At 37.9% G+C, this 27,218-nt stretch overlaps 1 protein-coding gene across 5 annotated transcripts in view; it reads right to left on the bottom strand.

Annotated features, from left to right (window-relative positions):
• The window catches only part of NR5A2 (nuclear receptor subfamily 5 group A member 2), an 89,116-nt gene that overhangs the window by 7,729 nt on the left and 54,169 nt on the right, over positions 1-27,218 (bottom strand). For all 5 annotated transcript variants that reach the window (XM_017832919.1, XM_017832924.1, XM_017832923.1 and 2 more), the window contains one exon: positions 20,048-20,195. In XM_017832919.1, coding sequence (XP_017688408.1) covers positions 20,048-20,195 — 148 coding nt within the window. The remainder of the gene's footprint in view (positions 1-20,047; positions 20,196-27,218) is intronic.

The following is a 27,218-nucleotide window of genomic DNA, read 5'->3' as shown; positions in this document are numbered from 1 at the left end:
AGCTTACTTTTGACGATTAAGACAAAACCAGTATTATAGCATGTCATGGTCTGCTCTACAGTCACAGTAAAGATCTGCCAGTATTCCCAGATATCCCTCCATTTTGATTATTTTCTACATCTGCCATAAAGCTGTGCATTAAGCTGAAACTGCATACAACATTCAGCCCGAGGAGAACACTTTTGCATATTTTCCCCCAAAATGGGTCTGGTCTTTAGAGGGGGAAAATATTTAGGTTTCAGAGAGATTTTCTCCCTCTCATATTCCAAACATGAAATACTTAAAATTTGGTGGTGTACTAATCTATAGAGAGTTTCTCTTTGGTCTGGGAATTTTGAAAAGAAAAATGAAACAGAATGAGAGATTTAAATTTGAAAAATAGCAACTCCTTAGGAACAGCATAAATATTTCCCACAAAAAGACAGTTAAATTTTACTGCTCATGTCTTTTATTGGATATGTTTCTACACGAAGCAATGAAGAGACGTGAATGCAGACAGCTCAGCTGCCTGTCTGCAAGGATGAAATAAGGTTGTATTTAGGCCTCTCCATGGGGAGGGGGATTTCTCACTTTCACAAGGCTGGAAGCAGTCTTATGGATACTCCAGGCAATAGGACTTGATACCAGCCCAGGCCTGAGCTTTCTCGCCCCGAACGGGCTGATGAGCCCCATCATTTAGGGACTTTACTAAAACCCAACTGGCCCCAACATTTAGCAGCTCTTTAGAATGGCTGATTAGCTTGTAGATAAAACATGACTTCTTCCAAACTCTAGAGAGGGTGGTTTTGGCCTTCAGGTTTGCCTGTTTTTTCCAGCCATGCTGCAGGGCCAAAGAAGCAGTACTGCCTCTGCCTAGAACGTGCTGCTTCATCAGGGAAGAGACCCCCTCAGGGGCTTTAGTGTGAGGCCAATTCCCATTTGACCTTGAAGATGGAATATGCTAATTACGATGAAGGTTTTTACCCCAGAGTAGTTCAAAAAAAGGGAATTAACCAGGACCGAGGTAATGTTACCAAACCTTCCTCTATTCAAACACAGTTTTTTACTATTTTTTTCCCTACTTTCTGCTAGCCCTGCAAAATCTCTGGGTTACAGGGCTTAAAACACAGGTAGATTTTTGACACGTGCTAAAAATATTTTTGAAGGCAAAAGTAGTAATGGTTGATAAAGTGCCAGTCTCTGAAAATTACCCACAGTTCTCCTTCATTGAAACTAATGGCAACAACAGCGGTTCCACACAGCACATCTGTCATGGAGGCAGATGCATGTCATTCAACAGCTAAGCCTTCTTGACAGTCAAAATGCCATAATGAAGGAAGATTTATGGTAAAGATAAGCTCCTTACTGCAAAATTCCCCTCAATTTTATTACAGCAGGATTGTGCTGAATATTATTCACTTTGAATTCACGGGAAACAATTCTTGATAGATGTTTCTTAATCAGCGATAAACCACTATATTTAGCAGTTACATTATAACAACAGAAACCACTTTTCTTAAGACTCCCAAGTCCAAACTGAATGTGTAGAAAACTTTTCCTTCCCTTTTTTGGCAGGGATTAAGCTATCTCTAACAGTGCAACAGTTGATCTCTGTTTATTAGGGTCGTAAAGTAATTTTCATTTTCAGTTGAACACAACATCTGCTAATGGGAACATTGTTTAGAAATTATTGATTAAAATCTGCTATAGCAAAGTATTTCATTCATGCCAAATATGTTGGGCAAAATTATATCTATTTTTAAAGTGAGAATAAGATGCTTATGAGAGAACAAGCTTTAATTCTTAGTCTGGATCCTATTTCATCTCTTCAGTTTTTGATCTTGATGGACCTCTTGTTTCTTTCAGAACAACTCAGACTCAACCAAAACACTCTGATATTGTTTTATAGCAGTAGGCTTCTTTCTAATGCCATTTAGAATACTGTAGCCTATTTTTCTGTTCCAAAAAGATTGCAAATGATAGATTCTTACTGAAAAGCTCCTGACGTCTATTAAGAACCATGCTTACTGACTTTTGTGAGTAATTTTATAACTGCTTTTGCTACTGTTATCTCTGCAGTGGAGAGACATGGGGAAATAAGGTGGATTCCTTTTCTTGTGCGACTGTGGAAGTATGTTACTACATTTCAGTTGTTTCTTTTCTTACAGTCCTTGTAAAGCCAAAGGGCAAAGCTTAATTTGATTTCTTGAATCTTTATGACTGGTGTAATTACTGAGTCATCACTCAGGAAAATAAAACAGCTTGACTTTCAACAGCTCAGGCTGAATTTACTGTCTTGAAAGTTAAACAAACAAACAAAATCTGCACTCACTTCTTGTCCTGATACCCCAGGAACCCACATCCTTATTACGTGCAAATGAGGCATAAGTGATATGGTAGTCATTAAAACACAATAAAACAAGATCCTGCTAGGCCTCTTTGGAAGAGTTGCTCACAGGTCCTGGCCCAAAGTCCACAGCCAGCTACACCCTTAAATACAAAGTCCAGTGTTTCTCACTGAAACTCAGAAGGGAAAAGCATGACCAGGTTCGGCCACACAGTCAGGGGTATGAAGAGCCACTTGGGATGAAACTATGGCCCAGCCCAGGAGGTGCCAGGACATTCCACAGACCACAGTACCAATAGTGGTTCCACTGCTGGCACTTCATCTTGGCCATGCCTAAACTTCAGTACTACCTCACTTTCTTTCACTCTCTCAAGCTTTTTCCATGCTAGGAGTTTTTCCCCTACTGAAGTCCAAGACTGGCTCCTGCTTTGGGCCAGCAATGAAACATGTTCCTTGTCTCTTGCTCATCTGGGACTGAGGGCAGCCCATTTATTGCCTGAAGGTTTACTGTGTAGGTATTTTAATCTGTGCTTAAGCATTCACTGATAGGATTACGTTCCATGTAGGAGAGTAGCTGCTTTATTTAAAGACACAACAGAGGAACAGGAATTTGAAGAACAGTTCCTCTGTTGTGTCTTCAAGGAAATTTCCCAAACAACTGGAGTGTCCCACCATGCCAGTGGGTGGTCTTAGCTATTGCTTGCTACAGGCTGTTTTCAGTGAAGGTGTGCTCCAGTCTTTGGGTTGAAGTGCACTGCTGGTGCACTGAAAAAATTAACTCTAGATGATTAAGCCCAAATTCATAGCCTGCCTTTGTAGGCTGGTGGTAAGGGAACCTGCCTGGGCTGACATGGCTTTCTAGTTCCTGCTTCCCGATTTGTTTTTGTATTTGACTAGTGACTGCTTAAGGTAAATGACAGATCAATCCTAGAAAAAAAAGTCTTGATCTAAGTATCTCTTTTTCAGGAAAAAAATGTGTAACCACTATTCTGTGGAGCCATGGTCATATTTGTATGCCAGCACATGTTGATACTCTGGGGCAGAAGTGATTTAGCAAGGGTCTCACAGACAAACTGAGAAAGAAAGTGAGTCAAAACTCATTCCCCCCCCCCCCCCAAACTCCTCACCCAGTCCCAGGGTCATATTATATTTCTGGGCTAGAAATGTCTTTGAATATTCAGTTAAAATAAGCATATATAAGAAAGCTAGATGCTAATTATCATGCCATCAGTAAACATTATCATGCTTACACATATATATGCCTAAATGCAAGCATATCTACCAGCCAGAGCACTTGTATCACATTTGATAAAAGCAGAAATTAGGCCTCTGATAAGGGTTAAAAAAATTACAATAAATAATGAATTTATTGAACCAAAGGGTTTTCCCAGTAAATTTCTGAAACATCACTTTAATCTTCAATAGCACACAGGATTGTTGGTGTTTTAAGGGAACTGGCTCTCAATGCCTACAATTTGTAGGGTGTGAATAGTTTAAGATGTCATAAATATTTATGAAGTTCTTGGGAATGGTGATAGGGACATCATACAAAGTCCTTGAAGTTATGAACTGAGGCAGAAGGGGCGTTATATGCAACTTGCAATAATAGACAGTATGGTATAATGCTAAGAGGAGCAAGAAACAATATATTATTTAGCTGAGAAGCTGAATATTTAGAAAATAAGGAATGGAAATTTTATAGAGATTTGCTTTTACCTAGAAAAAAAATTGCTCTGCTTTTGCTTAGACATTTTTAACTTTTCTAAATGTTTGGATGTATTGCTCTGATGAGAACCTTGCATATTATCTGTCCCTTCCCGTTCTATCCCTCTCCTGCTACTCAAGTACTGTTTAAAATAGGAATAATGGACCAGATTAATCTCAGAGGTATTTCTACTGCTGCCACTGGAACTACACCAAGGGGTGATACAGTCCGAAAAGAAGAAATATAAATATTTTCTGGAAAAATATAGAATATAAATTTCTGCTGAGGTTAAAACACAGAAATGCAGCTGCCACTGAAACCCTTTTGAGTAGCAGGCTGTATCCTTTTATAAAGCCCATCTGTCTCTGCAGAGTATAAAAAATGCATGATCATAAAAAGCAGTACTCCTTAGGGGAAAAATCTCTCTGTACTAATCTTGTAGTCACTTTACAAAACAGTTTTTAATCCCAAATTTGCATTTGATTTTCAGTCAGAAACTTTTGTGGTTTTTGCAAAGTTTTCTTATTCCATTAGAATAAGATATGAGGTACAGTTTGTTCAGGTGGCAAGTCCAGACTATGAATAAACCAACGTTATCATATGAAAGAGAATTAAACAGGCAGATCCAAGTGGGGATATATTAAGCCAAATTTAAGCTCCAGTAGTTGAATTTAGCCTGTACTAGATGTCTGGTTTGCCTCAGGATATATTCAGCTTTCCAGCTAATCGACTGAGGAAAACTGCCTCAGGTATGATAAAATTTACAAGAGAGCTCAGTCGAATAGCTCTTGTTATAAATACTAGCTTAAAGGCATTCTTCTGGTCTTTGGGATCAGGACTGTATTTGCATTTAATTATTATATTCCAAACTTTTTTGAACTTGGTTAAAAATATTAGACCAGCCAGTTATATCATTATAGTGTTTTCCAGACAAGGGTAGAGCTTCATACCACTTTTTTATTACTTGGTGAATTTTGTTTGGTCTTATTGTTTTGTTTAGATCCAAAGTCCCACAGGAGGAAAAATTATCATAATATATTCTGATTGAAAGAAGGAGAGGTAGTTAAGCAAAGGTGTTTTAGTGATGTGCTATTCTAAGAGGTACAATAGTCTACTGTGATTTTCTGTCACCACAACTGACAAATAATTCAGAGTTTTAAGCCTTTTGCACTATTTGCAAACAAGGCTTAGCGTGAGACAACTAATTGTCTTAAAGACATTGATTTCAAAAACATGTTTCTCCTTCTTTCTGAGACTTTTCAAGACATGGTTTGACTAGTTTTATGTGCTAATATTTGAGCTAACATGCTTCTTTTTCACTGAACTAAGTTGTATCAGTGGAAGCTGATTCTAGCTTAGAAAGAACATGAAAAAGATAATCACCTCTGCCTGTGTAAGAAATAAGAAGTGGAAATCAGTAACAGAACTATTTTCTGATAGAACTGTGTTGAAATAACATAAAGCAAAATGCATTCATTAATTGCTCAGTGTAGAAAGCACTACAGTAGAAACAAATATGTTACTCCTATTATCCCAACATTTGAATTTTACTATTATTAGTAAATACTTTACTCTACTTTGGGCAGTTACAGTTATTTTCTATGTAAATGTAACTGCAGATGAGACCACTGATGGTAGACTGAAGCGGATGCTGTTTCAATTCCTTATCAAATTAGCATTGACAAAAGAACTTGCTGGCACAGATGAAAAGACCCAATGAGTTTGGTCCCATCATATTCACGGTGTACCAATCATCAGTTCAGTACCACACCTGACTGCAGCAGCCCATGAATTTGCTTAAATGCAATGCCCCATGGACTGGTGCTCCTCACTGAGTGACAGCAGAGTTGGTGGCCCTGAGACAGGGCTCCTGCCCTGTCCCCCCTGTCTGGCCCAGGCTGCTGGGCCTCCTGCCAGGTGGTGGAAAAAAGAAATCCTTTGTTCTCCTGTACTCCCAGTCTTGCTTTCACGGACAGTAAACACAACTTAGGTACATAATTTTCTGCTGCAGTATTTCAAAACGCATTGTTTCTGACGTTGCATACTGACCTGAGTGGAAGTTGCAAATTTCACTTTTTACTGTAACTGATGTCTGAGCTTAGTTGTGGAAGTGGTTTAGCAAATGAGAGTGACAGAAGCCCAAATGGGGACATCTGCCACTACACTGCAACTCTGCAAGTGTCAGTGCTGCCTACAGGAAACACTGGAGAGGCACCTAGATGTGTGTCAGCCTTTGTACTTTTTTTCCCAAAGACCTGGATGTGTTGTTTGTCATTATTGCTTACAAGTTTTAAACATAGAGATATGAAAGCTAAAGAAAAGCCCACCTGAAAGTCTCTCTGGCAACACAGTTACTCATCAGTTATACAGAGGGTAGAGAACTGTGGCGCTTTTACACCTGCCTTTCAAATATGAGTTCTTACAACAGAGTTGTATTTTTCAGCTAACTCTGATTTCTTGATAGGACGTCCCATCAGAAAGGACCAGACATTCTCATGTAAGGCTGTGCTTCAGTATGTTTTTAACATTTCAATTGCTCGGTAAGGAACAGCAGAAGTAAGTCAGGTAAACTCCAGATTTGTGCTCATTGCTCAGCTCAGACTGAAATATTTGGTCAGATGCGGATGAGATGTTTCCATAGACAATACAGTCATAGGTTTAACACAAGGGGCATGAATTAAGGGGCTCCAGATTCCCATTAGCCAAGAAACAGTGCCTTCCTGTGGCCTCGTGGCCATGGCAAACAGTGAGGTATGCTTTTGGCAGGACACAATTCTTTTAAGTACATTTGTGCATTCTCATGGTTTAGTTTCACGAAAATCCACAGGCTTTCAAATCTAAGGTATTGGGCATCAAACACTTCATTTATAGCTGTAAATCACCATAGTCTCCAAATGCCAAAGTAACCACTAAGTGCTGCAGCAGAGCTACCCACCTGCCCTAGGGAAACAGCCTGAAACACTAAGTGGCCTGGACTTTTTCAAGACAATCCTCACATGCTTACTGTTGTTCTTGCCTTTCTTCATTTACAATCACTAACTGGAAGTTAATTTGTTCTCAGAGGCAAATTAATATATTTAAACCAAAAATTATGCTATTTTTTCCAAACTGTTCATTGAAAAGCAACTCAATGCTTCTCCTAGTGCACACGTCCTAGGAGGACCTCTGAGTGTGTGGTAACACCATAGTGCCTCTTTCAACTCTATCCCATCTGTGTGTTTAACACAGATATTATTGGTCTGTTCACTTTAAAGTCAGTAAGATAAGACTAATTCAACAAAGCACAATTCTTACCACTTCTGTCCAACAAAGCCTAATAAGACTCAGCTAAGCAGAGCCCAGAAGTTTATTTTGATATTAACTTCCAGTGGCAGACTTAGGTTAAAAAAAATACACAGATCACAGTACAGAAAGTACATATCAAGCCTGACACTTGGGGAAAAAAAAATCACATACTGAAAAAACTTGTCATAGAATTCAGCGGTGTCAAAAATCCTAGATATTTGTTGTTTCAAATTCAGACATTCTTCATTTAGACCAAAATAACAGACATCTACAGTGTACCTTATTGCTGGTGACTATTTAACAGCTAGGTGCTCTCACAGCATGGTACTCTATGTGCACAGTAATGAAAGTTCACTATTGATTTTTCTGTAGCTGCTTGTAACTATTATAGTTGATACATCAATAGAAAAGGAAAGCACAATGTTTCACAGGAGGCAGAAAATCAGAGAATACATGATGCCGTGACAGTAAATCATGGCATGATCTCAAGAATTGATAGATGGTTACTGCTGACTTGAAACCCATGGCTTTCTCTGAAAAGACTAACCTATAATCGCCCAATATGTTCTAACAGACTGACTGCCCATAATAGTGGTAAAGGACACAACACAATGTTTCATCTCCAGAATAATGGTCTCCATGAACCAGGTTGTTGTGGTGGAATTCGTTTTGTGTGTAACTGCAGAGGAAGGAGAAAGAGTGGTTGGAATGCTGTTTAGACTAATAGTTACTGACTGTAGGAAAAAGAATTCATTTTTTTTTCAGAAATGAGCACAAAAGAGTTTTGTTTAAAAAAAAAAAAGAGAGGAAGAGAAGTTGTCATTAATTTTTAACTTGCAAAAGTCTGCAGTTAGTTGAAAAGGAAATGCAAAAGAGCTGATTATTCTTGAGATCAAAATATTGGAGCTGTTTTGTCAAGAAAGGCAAATGCAGAGAAAATACGTTTACCATAGCTGTTTCCAGTTCCACAGCATCCTGAAAGCGAGCCAAAGGCACGTAAGTAATTGAAAGCTTGTCTACGTGTCTGCTTCTCTCTGCTGTGTTTTTGAGGGACACAATGATCTCTGAATTTTACAGTATGCCTAGTGAATTTTTAGCAGGAAAGTTCATAATTGCTCTTTACTCCCCGGCTCATCTTTTCTAGCTTTATCTATGTTTTTAATTAATTGTGAGGGTATTTTTTTTCCTGTCTCAAAGCAGAAAGGGAGGAAGAAATGCAGGTAAGAGCTGGCCAGCCAGAGCACAGCCTGCAGTCTAGGTGACACTGCTGCCACAGTAACCCCTCAACAATGTGAAAGGTATTTCCAGTGTGTGGAGTTGTTTTCCAGAACTTAAGTGCATGTGAGCCTGATACCTGTCCTTTTTAATCTTGCTGGTGACTCCATTCTCTAAAGACAAATCTGTCTCAGAAGAGATGGTCTTAGATGAGACAAAAGAACTTTCTCAAGCTGCCACCCATCCAGCCTGCCTCAGACTGGGCTTGAAGAAGAGTGTATCATTTGTTCTGCTTAGAGTATGGGTTTTACCCTGGTGAAAGACTGGATAGCATTGTCTATCTTGTCCCGAGCAGTTCACTGATCTCTGTTACATTTTTTGGTGTTAGGGAGGAAAAACACTCTTGTGTCATTCCCCATTCTAATGTTGAAATCTTTTTCTTTCCTGAGATGAGACTTCCCTTCACTTGGCAAACAGAGGTGTTTTGCAATATGTTTATAATGCACATCAAACCCTCCCAGTACTGAAGATGATACTAAGTGTAGGGTTTTCCTTATTAATCTTTGAATAATCTTATAAAGAAGAACTCTTAAAATACCCTTAGGATGATGGCCACGTGCAAATTAAGGTTTTGTAAGCCACGTGGACTGGGGGCTTACTCTTTCAGTTTGTCCCATACTCAATAGCTTTGCACAGGACCAGAGCAAAACTGGGAACTCCTGCTCTGAGAGGTTCATCCAATCTTGGTAGCAGCTTTGCCAGAGCCTAAGGAGTTGCAGTTTTCATCCCTCTTCCTTTTTCTGCCAGCAGAAGTCACTGGGACACGCTCCAAGCCATGAGCTTGGGAAAGAGTGCTTCTGCACCATCCCCTTCTGTCTCCCAGTTCATGATTCCAGCTGCATTCAAAGCTGGGCCATAAAGTTTGTTTCTGAATTTTCCTTCATTGTTTCTTTCCTATTTGCTTCTATTTCCTCCCTTTCCACCTCTAGCTTGCCTTTGATCACAGTTCTATGGTTTCTGTTTCCTCCCAGGCCTTTCCCCTCTGCTTTCTTGGCTCCCATCGCAAGCCCTCCAGTCTCCCTCTGTTCCTCTGATCCACATCACTGCTGTCCCCTTGTTTTCATTGACTGCTTCTGGTTCCTGCTCTGCCCCAATAGCCTCTTCTCTGACACTCTTCTCTCATCACTCTTCTTCCATCACTCTTGCAGATCCTTTCTTTTCACCGGAGCTCCTGCTAAATTCTCCTGTGACTTCTTTCCATTGTTGCTTTACAGTATTTCACCTCTCCCTTTCAAGACCCTCAGAGACAGCCATTGCTTTTGTTTCTCTTCCAGTGTTCAATCTTACACAAGCAGCAAAGAGGTATTAGGCACAGTCTACAGTGCATCTCCAGTAAATGGCCAGCACTCACCCATATATACACTTTCAGGTTAGAGCCTCTGCAATGTGTGTTTTTAATTAGAAATACATGAGAGGCAGTTTTTAGTCTATATTTTCTGGTTTTAAAAATATTTAGTAAGTTGTCTGTTACTACTGCAAAGTGAATTTAGTTATTATATTCCTTTAGCAAGTTCCTCATTCAGTGAAACATTTAAACACGTGTTCAAATTAAGACTATAGGGTGGTATTACTGGCCCCAAGGTTAAAGATATTCATTCACTTATCTGTATTTTAATACAAAGCCATTTATTCCCATCTTATGCTGGGAAACTTGATTAACAAAAGTAGTCACTGATATCAAACATTTCAGCCAACAGCAGCTAAAAGATTCTATGTAATAACATATTTCCTCTGTTACATATGTAATACATTTAAACTTGCACTTTAAATATCTAAAATGTATATTAAAAAACAGAAAAGGACAGAAATTGTAAAAGTATTCAAAAAGTAGACACACCAGTAAATATGGGTTATATGCAGGTAATTTGTTCTCCCCTTTCAGGAGCTGTTTAAAAGCTGTACTTACTAGTATTCTACAAACATATTAGAGAGGGAAAAAGTGCAGAGCACACTGATTGGGTTATTCTGAAATCCCCACTGTCTCCACACAAAGGCAACTGTACAGAATACAAATACTGCTTGATACCCACGTTTCTAATTACTTGCGAGATTTGTATCTAACAAATATATGACCTAATTTTCTCTCAAGCATCTAATCCTATTGTTATTTCAAAACCTTGTTAAATATGCATTTTGGAAAAAAACAACATGAAAAGAAAAAGTACTTGCATAAGATCTTATTTCCATGGCTTGCAGCTGTCAGACAAGCAGCCAACATAACCCAGTAATGATCAGACTGAATCAAATTCATGCCTCAATAATGCCATTGTACTCAACAGTTATATGAGGTATGAATTTGCAACATTCATTGCATTTAATGAAATAAAATCAGGACAAATCAACAGTGATTATTAACTTTCCTCTATTATTTAGTGTAGTTTATTCAAAAAGCTCCATCAGCCATGAAACAGAAGGCTATCTTGGAAATTCCTGCAGGAATTTTATCATTCACTACTCCTACACCCAGGGCTGAGATGAATGATTCAAGTTTTATTTATTAAAAACTACTGGTTTAATTCTGAACTGTACCCCAGCATTTGTATTTTATTCCTTTTATATTATGTGCTTTTTTCACAAAAATAATTCACTGGAGATTTCACTAAGATAGATATCTGTAAAATAGACACTGTCCTACTTTCTTTAATACTGCCTGCACATGTGTGGAACCTGCATGGGAGGCTGGCCTAAAACCTGTCAGCTCACTGAAAAAGCATTCCCAGGAGCAGAACGTTGTTTATCAAAGTCATCACTCCATACATGATAATTTAGCATCTATAAGAAATTTAAGGACTGATTTTTAATTGTTTGGCTTTGTTATGGGTTTTGGCACATAAAGTGAAAGGAATATGTCTTTGCTAAGAAATAAAAAATGGCAAAAGAAAATCCACTTTGTCCTGTATGTGCTAAAATGCTAAAATTCACTTCTAAAAATGGTCCCTCAAAAGATGAATTTTCAATTTTTTTTGCAAAGTTTTAGACCCTAATGTGAAAATACAGCAAGGAACTAGTTTCATGTTGAGTAATTTATAAAGGAAAGGATCAAATTTTTTCAAAATCTATTCAAGGTATTTTAAATCATATTCCTGTGAACAGTGTCTTTGTTATGGTATCTGTAGATATTTCAAACAGTGTTGTTTCAGTCTGCCTCTACTTTACATAGTATCTTTAATACTCTGGATTTCACCACTCTTTACAAAGATAGATAACTCCTGTTTTCATTTACCAGATTGCGTAGTTGAGATATCATTCAAGAGACTTCAAAGTAATGGAGTCAGAAACAAAAGGGTTGATTTCTCTGTTGGGCAATGCTGTCTCCATGAAAGGAGAATGTCCCTCATGAGATTATTCTGAAATGAGGTTTTGTCCATATTCATTTGCTTTGCTTTCCCAGAGGGTTAAAAGTGGAATAGCTCTTCTGGTGGCAGAGTGGAGGAGCCTGGCTGCTTTGCTTGAGATCCAGAGAAGAGTTAAATGCTCCAGGAGCAGGCTGGCTATTTATACGTTCCATTTGCCCTCATAATCTCTAGTAAGAGATGTAACCATAGTTTCCAAGGGAATGTGGAACATGCAACAGTGAGGGACTATATAAGACTGCTGACAACTGTTCACATTAAAAGTTAGCAAATTCAAATTTGTCAGAGAAATGTTTGTCAAAACTGCAATTAGGAAACTCATGATAAATTTCAAATTCTTGACTATAAAATTTTCTTGGGGACAAGAAAGGATCCCTGTAAGTGTCACTGTTACCTCTTTCAGCCTTCTCCTCAATGCAAGCCATCAGTTTCCTTCCAGCAGTTGGGAACAAAGTCTGTAGCTTTTGACTGACCTGTATCATAATAATTCAGAGAGGCATCATCTTGACTTCAGATTTCAAGAAACAGAGCCTCCACTATACACAAAGATGAGATCTTCCAAAAGATTGTGATCTTCACCCTTAAATACTTATATTTCTAGTATAATTCATCCCAAACTAATATTACAGAGCTAATCCTGCAAATGTGTTCTCATCGACTTCCATGGGATGTGCACAGGAGACATGGTTTACCTGATTAATTTTTTAAAAAATTGCTTCATCGTATTCCATCTCAGTGACCACAGCATTTCATCCTTTGGCCTTGGCAAATGGTGCTGCCAAGGTACCTTTCTGATCTCACTGCTTCCCTGTTTTTTGGCTTCTTTCCTTTTCCCTGCTACATCAGACATAAATTGTGTTAACTTTCAAGGGCTCGTAGCAGTTCCTGCCTTACATATCATCAGTCATTCAACATCACGAGGTCGTCTCCTGCCTCTGACTTCTCCATTTCCCACCTACCACCTTTCTGGACCAAGTACTTTTCTGCTTTTTCCTTTCTGCTTCTCATGCTTAATATGCCAGATCTATTTATCCACTTTCTTCATATTCCCCTTCAAAACTTTGTTGTGATATCTGAGACAAGCCTGGGCTGTAAGTGTGCTGGGACTGTACCTGTCATCCTTGCACAGTCTGCCCATCAAAACCTGTTCCTCATCACATATGTAGATTGCATACTTTAAAGGAGCATTTAAAAATGTCACCTGCCATTAAGGATTCCTTATCATAAAATTAGGAAATGTTCCTGTTAATAAGTTTGTCACAGTGAAAGGATCACCCTAGCTAGATGTCTCATTCTATGTTCTTTGGTTCATTCCCAGGCATTCTGCAGATAAGATGGTCATTTCAAAAAGTCTATTTGAAATACTGTTAGTACAGGGAAAAAAAAAATCAAGAATACAAGGGAGCAATTTTTTTGTCAGAAATTAGTATGTGGAAAAAGTACTTAAATAAATCTTGATTTTACTATTAGTCAGCTGTCTGCTAGTAATAAATGATATTTAGTTCCTCCCTTGTTATAAATACATATTGATTAGTTTTAAACTCTGAACTTCAGAATGAGTTATATCTGGTCATTGCTAAACTGCTCTCTTCACTAAAAAAATATCCCCAACACCTATTATACTGCATTTAATTAAGACAAGCATCAGCTTTATGTACCATTATTTGCTTCTGCCAAGTCTCTATGGTATAAATATTGAGCAGTCACATCTCCTGAATACTAATCGATCCTTCCTGAATTCCAAATGATTACATGAAGTTTAGGAAGTGTTTCTTTGCCAGTATTACCCTCCAGTGCTTACTGTAGTTGGACATTAAGGTTGAGATAAGAGCCTGGATAAGATGGGTGTGCAGTAAGAATTTTTCTAAATTCAGATGTAATGTGGGGAAGCCTAAAAGCCCTGCTGGAATACTACTTGTACAGAGCCCCTCACCTGCTCCGTTACCAGTTTTACCAGGTGCAATTTTACAGGTACACTTGTGTAACAGAATGGATGAATGTAAGAACACTGACAATGGATTCAATTCTACATCTGTATTGTAAATAACACACACACATATATATATATATATAAAGAGGTGTAAAAATAGATGTATATTTACAAACTACCAAAAATAGAAACAGTCAGAGTGATGACTTTGAAGAAGACTGCACTGAACCCTAAGAACTGTTTGTCACTGTATGAGAAGTGGACACTTTTGTGATGACAAGTCCATCCCTGGATAAGTGCTTCATTACTGGCTTACACTGGCTTGCCAGGGAAGACTGTCATGCAATACTTTTCATTTCAAATTTGCAGCACCTATTTAATCTTTATCTGCAATAAAGATCTACATGAAAAATTTGCTAGGTTATACCTTTATATCTGTATTACACTTAGTTATCTATAATCCTGCACGAATTGGTTCTTGTCTAATTTTCCAGTCTTGTTTCTTCTTTTCCTTTTGTTCTGATAAAACCTCCAGCCTCACTAATTTCTTCATTTAATTCTTCTATTATTTTTGTTTCTGTGCTCTTAACTACCATAAGTACTACAAAAATTTAGTAAATATTCCCTGTCATATTACTTCAATTTCATGTTTATACTCTTATTTTCCTATCTACATACATGGTATCTCAAATTAAACGCTCAGCAAAAACTGTGAAAGTGAAAATATTTACAACTTCATGTTTCATCATGGTTTGCTGCTGCATTTTTTTTCTTATCTTTTCTGTATATTTAGATTGCAAGCTCACTGAGGCAGAGATTCTGCTAGTCTGTAAATCTAACAGAACAATGAATGGAACAATGTTGTTATGTAAAGTACAGTAAAAAGTGCGATAGCTCATTTAAAATATTGTTTTCGAGTTGTTTTTTTTTCTTCAGCTCCAGATTTTTGTGTGACTGCATCGATGTGAGTTACTATAACCAGGTGAAATGGAGCACAGGCAGGCTTTGTGCTGCTGCTCCTTGGCTGTGTATTTGCTCCTTCTAGTTCTGTGAGTGGTGGGAGTAGAGTCTGCCTTGGAAATGCTTCATTTCAGCCTGTTTCATCTGTATGAAGATCTTAGCACATTTCTTTTCCAAAAGCAGAAATAGTGGGGCCCAGAACCTTAGATACCTCCTCCTATCTCAGCTCTGACAATTTAGGGAGACTTAAGGCAAGGAAAGATTAATTTGCTAATATTCCTCTCATTTTCACAGAAATGAGAACGGAGTGTTGCAGATTTAGATAGATTTCTGCCAAACCCTTAAGTAAGGCTGCGGTTTGTTTAAAAATTGAGTTCTTTTTTTGTTAGGTTTTTTTTGTTGTTTAAGCAAGAGCCCATTGTTTGATGTCCACCACGATTAAATGTTTGCTATTTTTACTGGACCCTCTTGTCTCATGTTAAGTGAGATATGAGATCAATAGTGGCTCTGCAATTATTTGTCCATTGATAAAGCCTTCATTTCTTAAATGAAGTACATTTATCTGTGTCCTGACAGTGATAAGGGAGTAGTACCAGTCAGCTGCTGCCTAGTCTAGCATTTAGCTCCACAGCTGGACAAGTGCCTGGACATGGGTCAAATGATGTCTAACTTTCTTCCTATTGGCATTTCACTTTACAAACTGCTCTGATGGGAGGTTTGAAAAATCATCCTTGCTGAGTTCAGATAATAAAAACTAGCAGGACAAATGGGAAGTTTTGATAAAGAGAAAACAAAGGCTGATTTCAGGTTAAGTGACCAGTCTGTACAGCTACTGCATGGTAAAATGAAGATGACAGAAAATATCCCATTTAAGGCACTCATTTGGTTCTTCAAGCATCATTTAGATTTAGTCATTTATCATGTTTAGGTACTGAAAATTTGATCTGAACTTTATTCTGTGTTAGGAAGCAAATTTTGGCTCTGGTAAAAACTGTGTGAAATTCTCTTTGCCTTTAGTTACGTCAAAATTTCAGCCTAGTGGAGCACCCGAATCTATTTCAGCCCCTGAATTAGAGAATTCTACAGATCACGTGGGATGAGTTTTTTGTTTGTTTTCATTTATTTGTTTTATTTCTAATTCTGATTTATGACAAATAAAGAGGGGAGTTTCCAAACTAGTGTCAAATGTGGTAATGAAAATTCAAAGAGGCTGATAAACTGACACATTTGCTTTTTCTATCTGTAATGTATTTTGATTCAAACCAGCAGTTATTAACAACTAGGAAGTCACTTGTATTTAGTTTTTGAACTACTTTTTGATAATGTGTACCGTGGGCTATACTGGTTATATGCCATAGAAAAATTAGGTGTATTATTACCCTGGGATTAGGGTAAAGAAATCATATTATCCTCAATTTGGTCAACTTTCAGAAAGCTAGAGATGTTTATAGTCATTTGGTGGTAAATCTGATAAACAGTTACACAACTATGTGATCAGCATGTTTTTCAGAGGTTCCATGTGTAGGATGTGAGTTCATCGAGTAGTGTTAAAAGTAGGTTTAACACTCAAGTCTGTCAAAGATTTCTTTAGTCTTTCCCAGTTTTGCAACTCGTGCCTGGCCACTAACTTTCCATCCACTTTGTTATTACAGTTGCTGAGTTATCATGACTCCATCTTGGTTATCTGATGAGAACAGTAATCCAAGTGTGATGGACTTGCTCCTCTCCAGAGAGTGGCAGTGACTGAACTAAAAGATGCATGAGGACCACTGAGGGTAGGCAGTCACTGAAGCGTGAAGATCTGTGGACAGGAAAGACTTATACGTATAGAGAGGTAAGAACTACCCAGCTGTAAAAACATTTGCTTTTCACAGCTAAGAGAGGGAATTTAAAAGTTATGTAGTTCTAGGTATATAAATACTATATAGCACTGAAACAAAGAGATGTCACACTTCAGAGACTGGTTACCAAACTATTCTGGCTTGTTGAATAATTGCTGAGTCAATACCATCATGTACTTGGCAGCGTTGGTCAGATGGGCCCATACAGACTGGATGGCCCACTACAGAATGGAGCTGAGCTCACTGAAGTGGGTACATGCAGTCTGATACAGGAAGAGTTGTGACTGCTATCTCCAAAGGCTACAATAAATATGCATCTGTCTGAGCTTCAACAGCATCTTCTTTAATGCTGCCAAAAATCAAAAGGATTTTCCTGTATAAACCCTTTGTTACTTCTCACAAATAGATAATGAACAATTATCTCTCTCATTTAAAACCTAGCAAGCAAAACTGATATGATTTAATTCTATTTCAAAAAGTTATTCTAAGTGCTTTGGGTTTTGAATTATTTTACTGTTAGTTTAATAAGATAATAACTTGTGAAATGTTAAGAAAACAGGCAGAGACCAGGTTCTTTGCCCTAAAGGAGTCTGCTGTCTTGTGAAGAGACAGACAACATAGTATAGCCATGAATAACAACCACCTACACAAGGCAGCCTTATATCTATATGGTTATAAAAAACCAAACAGCTTCTTCTCAATAAATTAATTCTGTGGATTACTGAGTTCATATTGCCTTTGAGAGGCTTTATATTAGATATTGTTTTTTCAATCAAGCGCTATACTAAAGAACAAGAGTATAAGGTTTTATTGGCTTAGTTAACACTGGTGTGAACATCCCTAGAAATGTAAATAGGCTAGTATGTCTTGAAGCACTTTTTATTCCATTAAACATTACAGGGTCAGACTTTCAACAAGAAACAGCTGAGGTTTTTGAAATATTTTTTTGATTAAGTGATATTTTTTGGCATTAAGACCAGTTTTCTGTTGAAATACTTAAGAGTTCTAGATATGTGTCAAATGCACTGAGATACTTTTGGTATGATAATTGCTCCCCGTTATTTATGTAGAATTTGATGCTTAGCTACTCTTGACAGCCCTGCTGAATGCCTACCAGCATTGTTAGACACTTCAATGTCTTCTAAAATCTGACTCACTCTTAGGATGTGAGGCATCTTATTAATTCCAGCTAGATGATTCACTCATTCTTTTGGGTACAAACTTAAGTACTTAGCTGGAAGGGGCATGTGTGGTTTTCATTTAATTTCTGTCATCATCCTCATCAAATATTTGCCTCTGTCCTATGGGTTAAGTGATACCATCTTTACATTTTACTCTTTTCAGAGTAACATGTAGCTCTGACTATTAGCAAACAGAATTCTGCAGTACGCTAAATAATGAGCTAATCCATTTCAAAGGTGTTGAACCTTTCTTAGCTACATCACTTTAATATGCAAGTGATGTGACCACAAGATTCCTAGTAGCAGCAAAATTAGTTCTTTTTATAGCAGCATAGAGAAAAACTGGCTAACCTGGCTCGGTACAAGCTTGTAGGGTATTCCTGCCCAACTGCTTCAGAAGTTGAGCATAGTACCTGGCAGAATTAGAATAGCTAAAGGTGTGAGAATGATTCCTAAATCAATGCAAAATACTAGAACAGCTGATGAACATGATCAAACAAAAAGGCCACCTAAATGTGAGAATTTTCCAAATGCACTTCACTTATTCGGCTAATTTAAAATATTGCTGAACTGAGATGAATCTTCTAAATATTTTATCAGAAGAAGGCTACAGGCTCTACAGATATTTCTGTGCCACTGTATAATGACTGAAAAATCTACTTATTAGGAATTAGGAAATATGAATTCTTGTTATATCAGATTAATTCATAAAACATAATTTCTGCAACAGATGGTTTGCTTTTGCTTCTCTGAATCTAAGATATGGAAAGCAATGAAGCCCCGAATACAAAATATTAACAGTTACCAGGGATATCCATCATCTCTTCCTAGGATTCAAAATGGACATACTTCATAACAGTCAATTCTGTTAGCATTATTCTCATTTCATTCTAATTTGTAAAATACTTCTTTTTTATTTTCTACAGGTACTGTGTCCTCTACCTCTGAAGTATTAGTCTTTTTTGCTCCCTGCATTTAAAGAGAGCTTAATCTAAAATTTTCTCAAGCAGTTTCAAATTCTATAATACCACAGAGGGACATCGACTGTAATCGATGTTCTACAGTGTGACCTAAACTGTTCCTTTTAGTCTACTTGTAATTGTATTAAAAAAACTTCTTTTTAGAATTTTATTCCTTTACAGAAGTTTTTTTTCTAAACTGAAAATTAAAGAAAATATTATGTAATGTCACCAGCTGCTGCTATCTCTCACTGTTGTGTTTGGCTTACCTGTTCACTGTCTTTGTAGACAAAAACACCTTTTCAGTAAAAGAGGTGTTTCTGCTACAGAGATATAGCTGGGTCTGACCTTATTTATGTTTTTAAGTCTCTCAGTTCAACTGTCTGCCAGTAAACAAAAATTCACTTGGGCAAAGTTCATTTAGACCAGCTTTATTAAGTCAACAAAGTGCAAACCTGAAACAGAGGACAGGCAGAAAAATCTCCTCCTATGAAGTCAATAGGAATCCATCTCCCTAAACCCTTTTTTATTCCTGGCACCAGTGATTTTTCTTGACTGATTTATTGGAGGGCACTGGTGTAACTAATTTGTCTTGCATAGGTATCTTTCCCATTCTGTCCCCTCCACTAGTACAAAACAATCTTCGCTTTAAAGGTTATTTCCTAGCCAGATCTGGCATAAAGCTACTATCATTAATTTGCACTTTAGGAGTTCCTTTCACTTTTTAAAAAACTATGAGATACATTCCTCACTTATGGGTTCCAATGTGACAGTCATCGTATGCAAAGGAGATCGTTTATACTTACCACAGATGCCTTTGAAAAAGAGGGAAATTTCAGCCATATCCCCACTCCATTTGGTTTACATTACTGTATTCAATATCACAGAAGAACATGGGAATCTGTATTTTCCACTGTTCTCTAGAATATCTAACAGAATTTTATCCTTGTTCTGGAAAATTCAGTAATCGCATACAGAAATACAGAAAGTTTGTAATACTCCATTAAATTCCACAGTTTTAGGAGTCATTTCTGTAGAAACACACTTTTAGTCCTTATACATAATTTCCCTGCAACTGATAATTAAAAAATAATCCTCAGATTACTGTGAACCTCATTAAATATACTTCATAATGTGTTTCATGAAAAACTTAAGAAAAGCAAAATATTTTCAATGTTTTAAAAAAACCCAAACAATAACACCATGAAGTATGAAGATTAAAATGTACCTACCTAAACTAAACAGCACCAGGAATTTGAGACATACAAATTCTCGTAGATCAAACTGCAGGGAACGAAGCTTTGCTACGAGTTCTTGTGCATGGCTCATGAGATTGTTGAGGGTGGCTCCAGCTTGGGATGCTATTATGGAATAATCCACCTGTAAAAGAGGACAGTATTCCTGTCTGGTTGTCACGGCCACAGAACCACTTTCAAGCAAACCGCTGTTTCAAGCAATCACATACAATTGTGATACTCCTGGATAAAGGAATCATTCTCAATTTAATTATATTATCAAGTATCAAGATGACTTTATATATAAACCAATTTTAGCACTATTGAAAATAATATTAAACCATATATCTTAATGGTATGTCACATTGCTGTGAGTGCTGGTTTGTCTGTATTAGCTTTTTGCAGAAGCTTTATACATGAAAACTGCTTATGACACTTGTAGCTGACCCCATCTTGGTTTCTTTTATTCACTTGGTGTCTCTTGTTCTCATTGTAACTGTAAGATCTTGTGAAAAAAGACTGATGAAGTGAGCTTCGTGCCTACACTGGGTGTATTAGTCCACAGGGACACGATATTTGTGGGAATTGGTCCAGTGTCCATAACTTGGCCAGAAACATCTATTCAAGCCCAAAAATGTCGGTGTATTCCCACAGGAAACAGAGGTATTGTGTGGGTGGTTTCTGTTCTCCTTAGCTACACAAAATCCTGCTATTTGTTGGAATTCATTTGAACACACTTGTTCTGGCAAGTCCTGCCCTGCTAAGGGGGCAGGAGGAGCTGGCAGGTGTGTGACACGGGCCAGCTGCACTCACATTGTCCCGAGCAGCAACCGCAGCGCACAAAGCTGCTTTCCCTGGGGGAAGAGAAACAAGAGGGACTGCTCTGTGACCTGCTGCCCTTGTTACACTGTCCGTTTGTTCTCAGGGCAAGCTGACCTGTCTATGAGCTTTGTCATGGATAGGGACCAGCAGAGAAGGGTGCTGCAGCCTACAGGAATGCCATGATGTGAAGCTGAAGTGCAGGGGCCGGGCTGAGCTGGCTCCCAGGCAAGGCTTGTGACTGTGAGGCCGGGCAGTGGTGCAGGATGGAGCACGGTGGAACTGGTGGGTCAGAACCAGGGGGACCTGAGCAACTGCTTCAGCTAAAATGCTCAGCCCCTGTTCACCAGAGTGCCAGATAACTCCCTACAAGTGCCACTGTCCCATGGAAATGGCCTGGTGTGCTGCTTGCCCCCATGAGGAACCACTCCTGGCCAACTGGCTGAGACATAAATGGGTCAGTGACACATTTTCAAAATGCCTTTTTCTCGCCTGGGTGCTCTAACGTTACCAAAACCTTTCTCTTTTAGGAGCCTCCAGAACAACAGGGGAATTGCTAACCATATTTCGTGTGAGCACATGTAAGTGAAGGCTGTAAACGAAGACTAAGCACAATGGTAAGTGCACACTTTGGGTTAGTGATTTGTTTAATGGTATCAATGCTCTTATCCTATCTTTAAGGTCTTCCATAATAAAGTAGTTAATAAGGAATGGACAAGTATCATCAAAGGAAACAGACCAATACCGCAAAATTTTGTTTTTCCAAGCTCTGATCCCTTAAAATATATTTAACCCCCTTAAAAAATAACCCAACCCAAACTGTTAAGGAACATGCATTTTGAAATTATTTTTTTTTAAACTATTGATTTTGCTCAAGTATAAATGGCAGTAAAACAATAAAAAAATCCTAAAATACTTTAAACCTGACAAAATTTCAGCCAAGAAAGACAGATGACTGAAAGAAACTACAAATAACCTTTCCTAGTAATGACCTTAATATAATCAATAGATTACTGACTTTTAATAAGACATTTCTTTTATATGTACTCTTACTGCTTCCAAGAAAGTGACTGAAGGCAACTGCACAAGAAAAATGAAGTTACACTTTTTGTATGGAGGTTAAGAATACTGATGCTTTGTAGAGTTGGAGCAGTTAAAGTTGTGCTTATGTTTCAATTAAGACAATGGATTATGCTTAAGTATCCTGTGAGGTAGGTTTTATTGCTCTCTTTTACACAAGGGGAAACTTGAAGTAGTGACATTAAATCACTTACTCAGGGCCAAAGAAATCTGTGACAAAATTAGGACCTGATTTTTGGAAATCCCAGCCAAACTGTCATTCAAAATCTACTTTCTAGTTCACCTCTTATTTATCTCTTTCTGCACATACATTTATACATATTTCCTTATTCATATTTACTTATAGAAATAATAAGAAAAAATAAAGTAACATACCTCAAATACTTTTTACTCAAAGAGTTTAATATAGTGACATGATTCAACTACTTCATATTGAGAAACTGGTCACATATAAAGATCAAATTTCACAACTTAATTTCCCTTTTGTAACTGTTAAGAAGAGAAAAAAAGCTCAAAATCCCTCACTGAGGTTCCAGTTTGTGGGGAAAATACGCTACTCACTTCATAATAAGCAGTTAAAATGTCTGAATGTCAAGAATATCAGTGGCCTTAGTGCAGCGATTATGCCATAATGGAAAAACCCAGTAGATGCCTGAATCTCCCACCATCCCTCTACTGGAGAGCTCTCAGGCAACCTGCTACTCTTTCAGGTGCATTTAATATTTGCAGCACCAGCAAATTTGTCTGGGAGGCAAGTCCTCATCTGCCACTCACCAGGAACAGGCTGTATTAAATTTTTATATTTATTGACATTTCATTACCATAATTGACTGCAGTTGGTTCTCTAGTAGAAGGCACAGGGCTGCCTCCTAAGCAGGAGAATTGGTCCCTTGAGTAGGATTTGCAATTAAAAACAACGCAGAATGGATTTTTTTTTTAATTGTGTAAATATGATGAGTTGAATTTTCAGCTTTAACTAGAGAATACTAGGTGTGCAGAAGGCTTTTTTCAAGAGTGAGCAAAATTATGAGTCAGTGGAAAGACGACCCCCAAAGGTGTCAATCAGTTTATACAAAAGCAACTGTGCATGAAAAAGCCTCAGTTAATGTCTATTCTGAAAAAGTGGTCACAATTAAGTGTATGCTGTCCTGCTTGCTTGGGCCTGTATGCAGAAATTGATAATAAAAGGTATATTATACCTTCCAATTCATGATTAAAACTTCTTTTGAAAGAAAAAAATTAAACCAGCTTGGATTTTGTGCAAAATGCTTAATTGCATATTGAAGTCTTAGCATTTACTTTATATTGTACCATTGATTACTTTTGGTAACATCAAATCCATAACTGAACTAAATTATTCTTGTTTTCCAATTAATACTATTTCATTTCACAGTTGATTTTGATGTTGAAAATGGTATGTTGACTGGCATTTTTGTAACCAGAAGCTTTGGCAAAGCTTACACAGAACCTAATTTGGAAAGAAAATGATGGGTGTAAAGTAACGGCTGCACAGACAAACAGGAGTGTGAATTCCTCCTGTACCCTAGGCTAAATAAATGCTGCAGCTGAAGGCCAAAAAGGCAAGGAGCACCTGTGCTTTTTTGTTTTGCAAATGATTTATCATGGTAATGAATGACTCCTGAAGACAAATCCCTGGTTTCGCTGGGCTCAGATGGTAACTTTTCTGGCAGAATCAGGTGGTGGGCTCTGGTATCAATTCCTTTCTATGCTCACAAAACAGAGTCTAACAGTTAATCGAGGAATTAAAATCCTAAAATTAAGCAGTGTTTGATTTCTAGAATATGATCATGGGATCATGTGGAAATATTGTATGGAACTGTACTATCTCTTTCAATGCTTCAGCAAGCTCGAAATAGTCTCAAGAATATAAGCTTAAGAGTGATTTTAGTTGTTGATGGCTGTTACGAGGTACTGATTATCCCTGAATGCCATTCTTTCCAGCCATACAGGAATTGTACACCTAAGGAATACAGCCCCTGCTGTGGCTCTATCCAGTACCTGTATAATGAATGAACGTTCTGGCAGACTAAGGCGGTTCAAGTTAATGAAAGATTGATTTCATATTTAATTTAGTAAATTAGATTACTGTGTGTTTGGGGCACGAAGGCAAAGGAGCTAGTGGGTGCCTGTGTGCATCAATGGGATCATCCTGCTCCTCCCTGCTCTACTCAGTGCAACCCTGGCCAGCACATATGGCTGCTGCTGCTGGGAGGCTGCTCCCCCACTTCTCCCTCCTCAGCTGCAAACTGCACTGTGGAGTTCCCCACAATGGCCTGCGCTGGGTTTTGAAGTCCTGACCCTGCTGAGAGCCTGTGAGCTGGCTCGAGCGCATGGTATGTGGGTGGATGAGTTACTCTTGGAAGGATTCATTCAGCACAGTATATAGCAAACAAGTTAATTTACTATCACAATCATAATTACCTTTCCACTGTTTCCTGAATTATATATTTCAGTGGCAACTGTGGTGGTTATTAAACTCATTTTGAGCTTTTCATAGGATTAATGCTTTCATTAAAAACAATACTTCTGTTACATTTCTAAGCAAACTTGGAAAACACTTTGAAGAGGCACCTACATACAAAAATTGAGGAGGACTCAGCACGGGCAAAACCAGCAGATATATTTGTATCTACAGGTTATCAGGTTTGGATATATTAATTAAAATTGTGTTGACTTATGCAGCATAAGATGCTTGTCATTTTAACATGATATACAATGATAGAAGATAATGAATTAAGTTGCCAGTGGACCTTTCCCCTAGGATGATGTTATTGTGCTTGATAATTAGCTATAATATGCATATAGTAACACTTCAAAGTACTGCATTTACTTTTTCTAACTTAGTTTCAGAAAAAGTCATACATCAAGAGTGGAAAAATTCTATGCCCTGTAGTTGATCATATATAGACTAATTTATAGTAGATGTTATAAAACACATAATAATGAAAGTATTGTTAAGCCTATTTAGATAGCTATTTTAATTTATAGTAGATGTTATAAAACACATAATAATGAAAGTATTGTTAAGCCTATTTAGATAGCTATTTTAATCAGTACCATTAAATTTTCTACTCTAGCAATGGTGACTTTTAAGTTTTTCAAATGGTGAGTATGAAGATGCTGAAGTGAGGAAGCTTAGAGTACAACAGAATCCATTTCTTTACCAAAGTGTTGTAATGCACCTTTTTGTTTTTTGTATAGAGATGATATGATATGAAATCACTGCTGAGCTTGAATATTCAATACACTTCATCCGAAGACAGAGCATCACTGGAAATTTTTTGTGACTGTCTGGGTAACAAATCAAAGGCTATGCTAACTCAGAAAGGCTTTGACCAAACTCAGCAGAGGGAATATTTGGCAACAATGAGTAGAGTGTAGGTATGAACAAAAGCAGCAGCTTGTGTCTGCCCAGATGAGGCTACAATTCAGATGTTGTGTATTGACTGTTCCATGAAAATGCACGAACAATGATATTCTGTGCAGAGCTTTAGTATCTACCCTGTGTGTGCTGGGCCTTGGAAGCTGACAGTGTGTTGCTGGTGTAGAAGTTACAAAAGAAAAGTGCTCGAGTTGGAGGAATTAAAGTTCTATAATTGGAAATGGTCTGTTAAAATTACGTACCACACGGCAAACCTACAAAACTCAGCGTGTGGTGAGCATATTGGCAATGATTTACAGTTAACCACTACACTGCAAATCACTCCTTAGCTGTTTTCTATTATGAAATTTCGAGAGTTGTAAAATGCATTTGTGCTACTTTATTTCCTTTTGAAATGGTAATTGCTACTGCTGAGGGGCAGTACTTAGTGCAGAAAATGAAGTGTGCAGCATAGGGACGAACTTGTTTCTGAGGAACTGCTGAGGAATTGTAATGATCTGAAAAAAGTGCTTTCTTGAAACATACACACAAAAGAGCTTCATTTATGAAACCCCAACCAAATAAATAACAAAATAAAATACAGTCTCTTTTTGTGCAAGGGCCAAAGCTTGCTACTTAGCTGCTGACTACAGTTTTTGCCTATCAAAGTGGGAACAGTGGATTGACACTGGGTAAAACTCATAAGCCAGTGGCTTGAGGGAAATGCAGATATATGGAAATGTGATAGGAGTGCCCTAAGGTAATGGGTTTTGAGCCAACGTGTTTGAAAATTATCAAGTATGCTTCTGACTACTGGCCCATTTTAGACACCTAGTATAGAACTGACAGTGAGTGGTATGGCCCTGGGGAACTGGATGAAGTTTGACTTTTGTGTCTGAGGAACAGAGGCTGTGCAGTCTAAGTGGAGAGAGCAGGTATGTTCTAATTAAGTGGTGGTACGTTCCCCCCTTACAGCTTCTACCATGATTGTGATTGTAAAAAGGACTGTGTTTATGAGTAGCTTTTATGGAGGGATATATTAAGGAAAGCGAGGAGTGAGGCTTCTGAGGTCTTAAATTTACCAACTTGTGACAATAATCTTGATCTCTCAGGCAATAAACTTGGCAATCTAGCTCAGGTCCTCAGTTTAAAGTTATTATCTTTGAAAGCCAGATGATTGACTGTAATTTTGCTCATAGTGCTTTGTTGGTAGCAGAAATAAAAACACCTAAAGCACTTTTCATCAGAAGTGTCAGAGTGCTTTCCACACCTTAATCAATTAATTTTTATGAAATAGTTGAATGGTTTTTCCCTGTCTCTACTGCAGGAACTGAAAAGATCAGGACAGCAACCAGAAAGTATGCAGCACTTGGTGCACTAGCAAAGACTCACAGTGCCCGGGTCTAGAAGTGTGGCTTTCCAGGATTATTTTACAGTTGTTACAGAGAACACAGTCATAATTGTCCTTTCATAAATACATTTGAATTGGTGTTGTGTCTTAGAATGCAACAATCTGAGCTGATGCTGTGAAGACAGTCCAACTTGACATTTAAGAAAAGAAACAGTTGGATTGGATCAACTTGTCTAAAAAAGTAACTCACAACTTAGCCAGGATGTAAAGGCAGTGTACAGCTGCTGAAGCCAGGAATGGCTCAGGACAAGTAATGTAGAAGCACTGTCCATGCCCACTGGCATGTAGAGATGATGTTACAAAAGCGTTCAGCTGTAGTTGAAACTTCCAAGGGATGTCAAATTGATAGTTAGGGGATGAACAAGGAAAATGTGGGATGGCTGCTGGATTCAGATGATGACTTAGTGGCAGCAGGAACAGACCAGGCTGAGGTTCTCAGTGCTGCCTTTGCCTCAGTCTTTACTAAAAAGGTCTCC

The sequence above is a fragment of the Lepidothrix coronata genome, unplaced genomic scaffold, assembly GCF_001604755.1.
Source record: "Lepidothrix coronata isolate B3197 unplaced genomic scaffold, Lepidothrix_coronata-1.0 Scaffold209, whole genome shotgun sequence".
NCBI lineage: Eukaryota > Metazoa > Chordata > Aves > Passeriformes > Pipridae > Lepidothrix > Lepidothrix coronata.
Note: the sequence above shows the minus strand (reverse complement) of the source record. Positions and strands in the feature narration are given on the sequence as shown.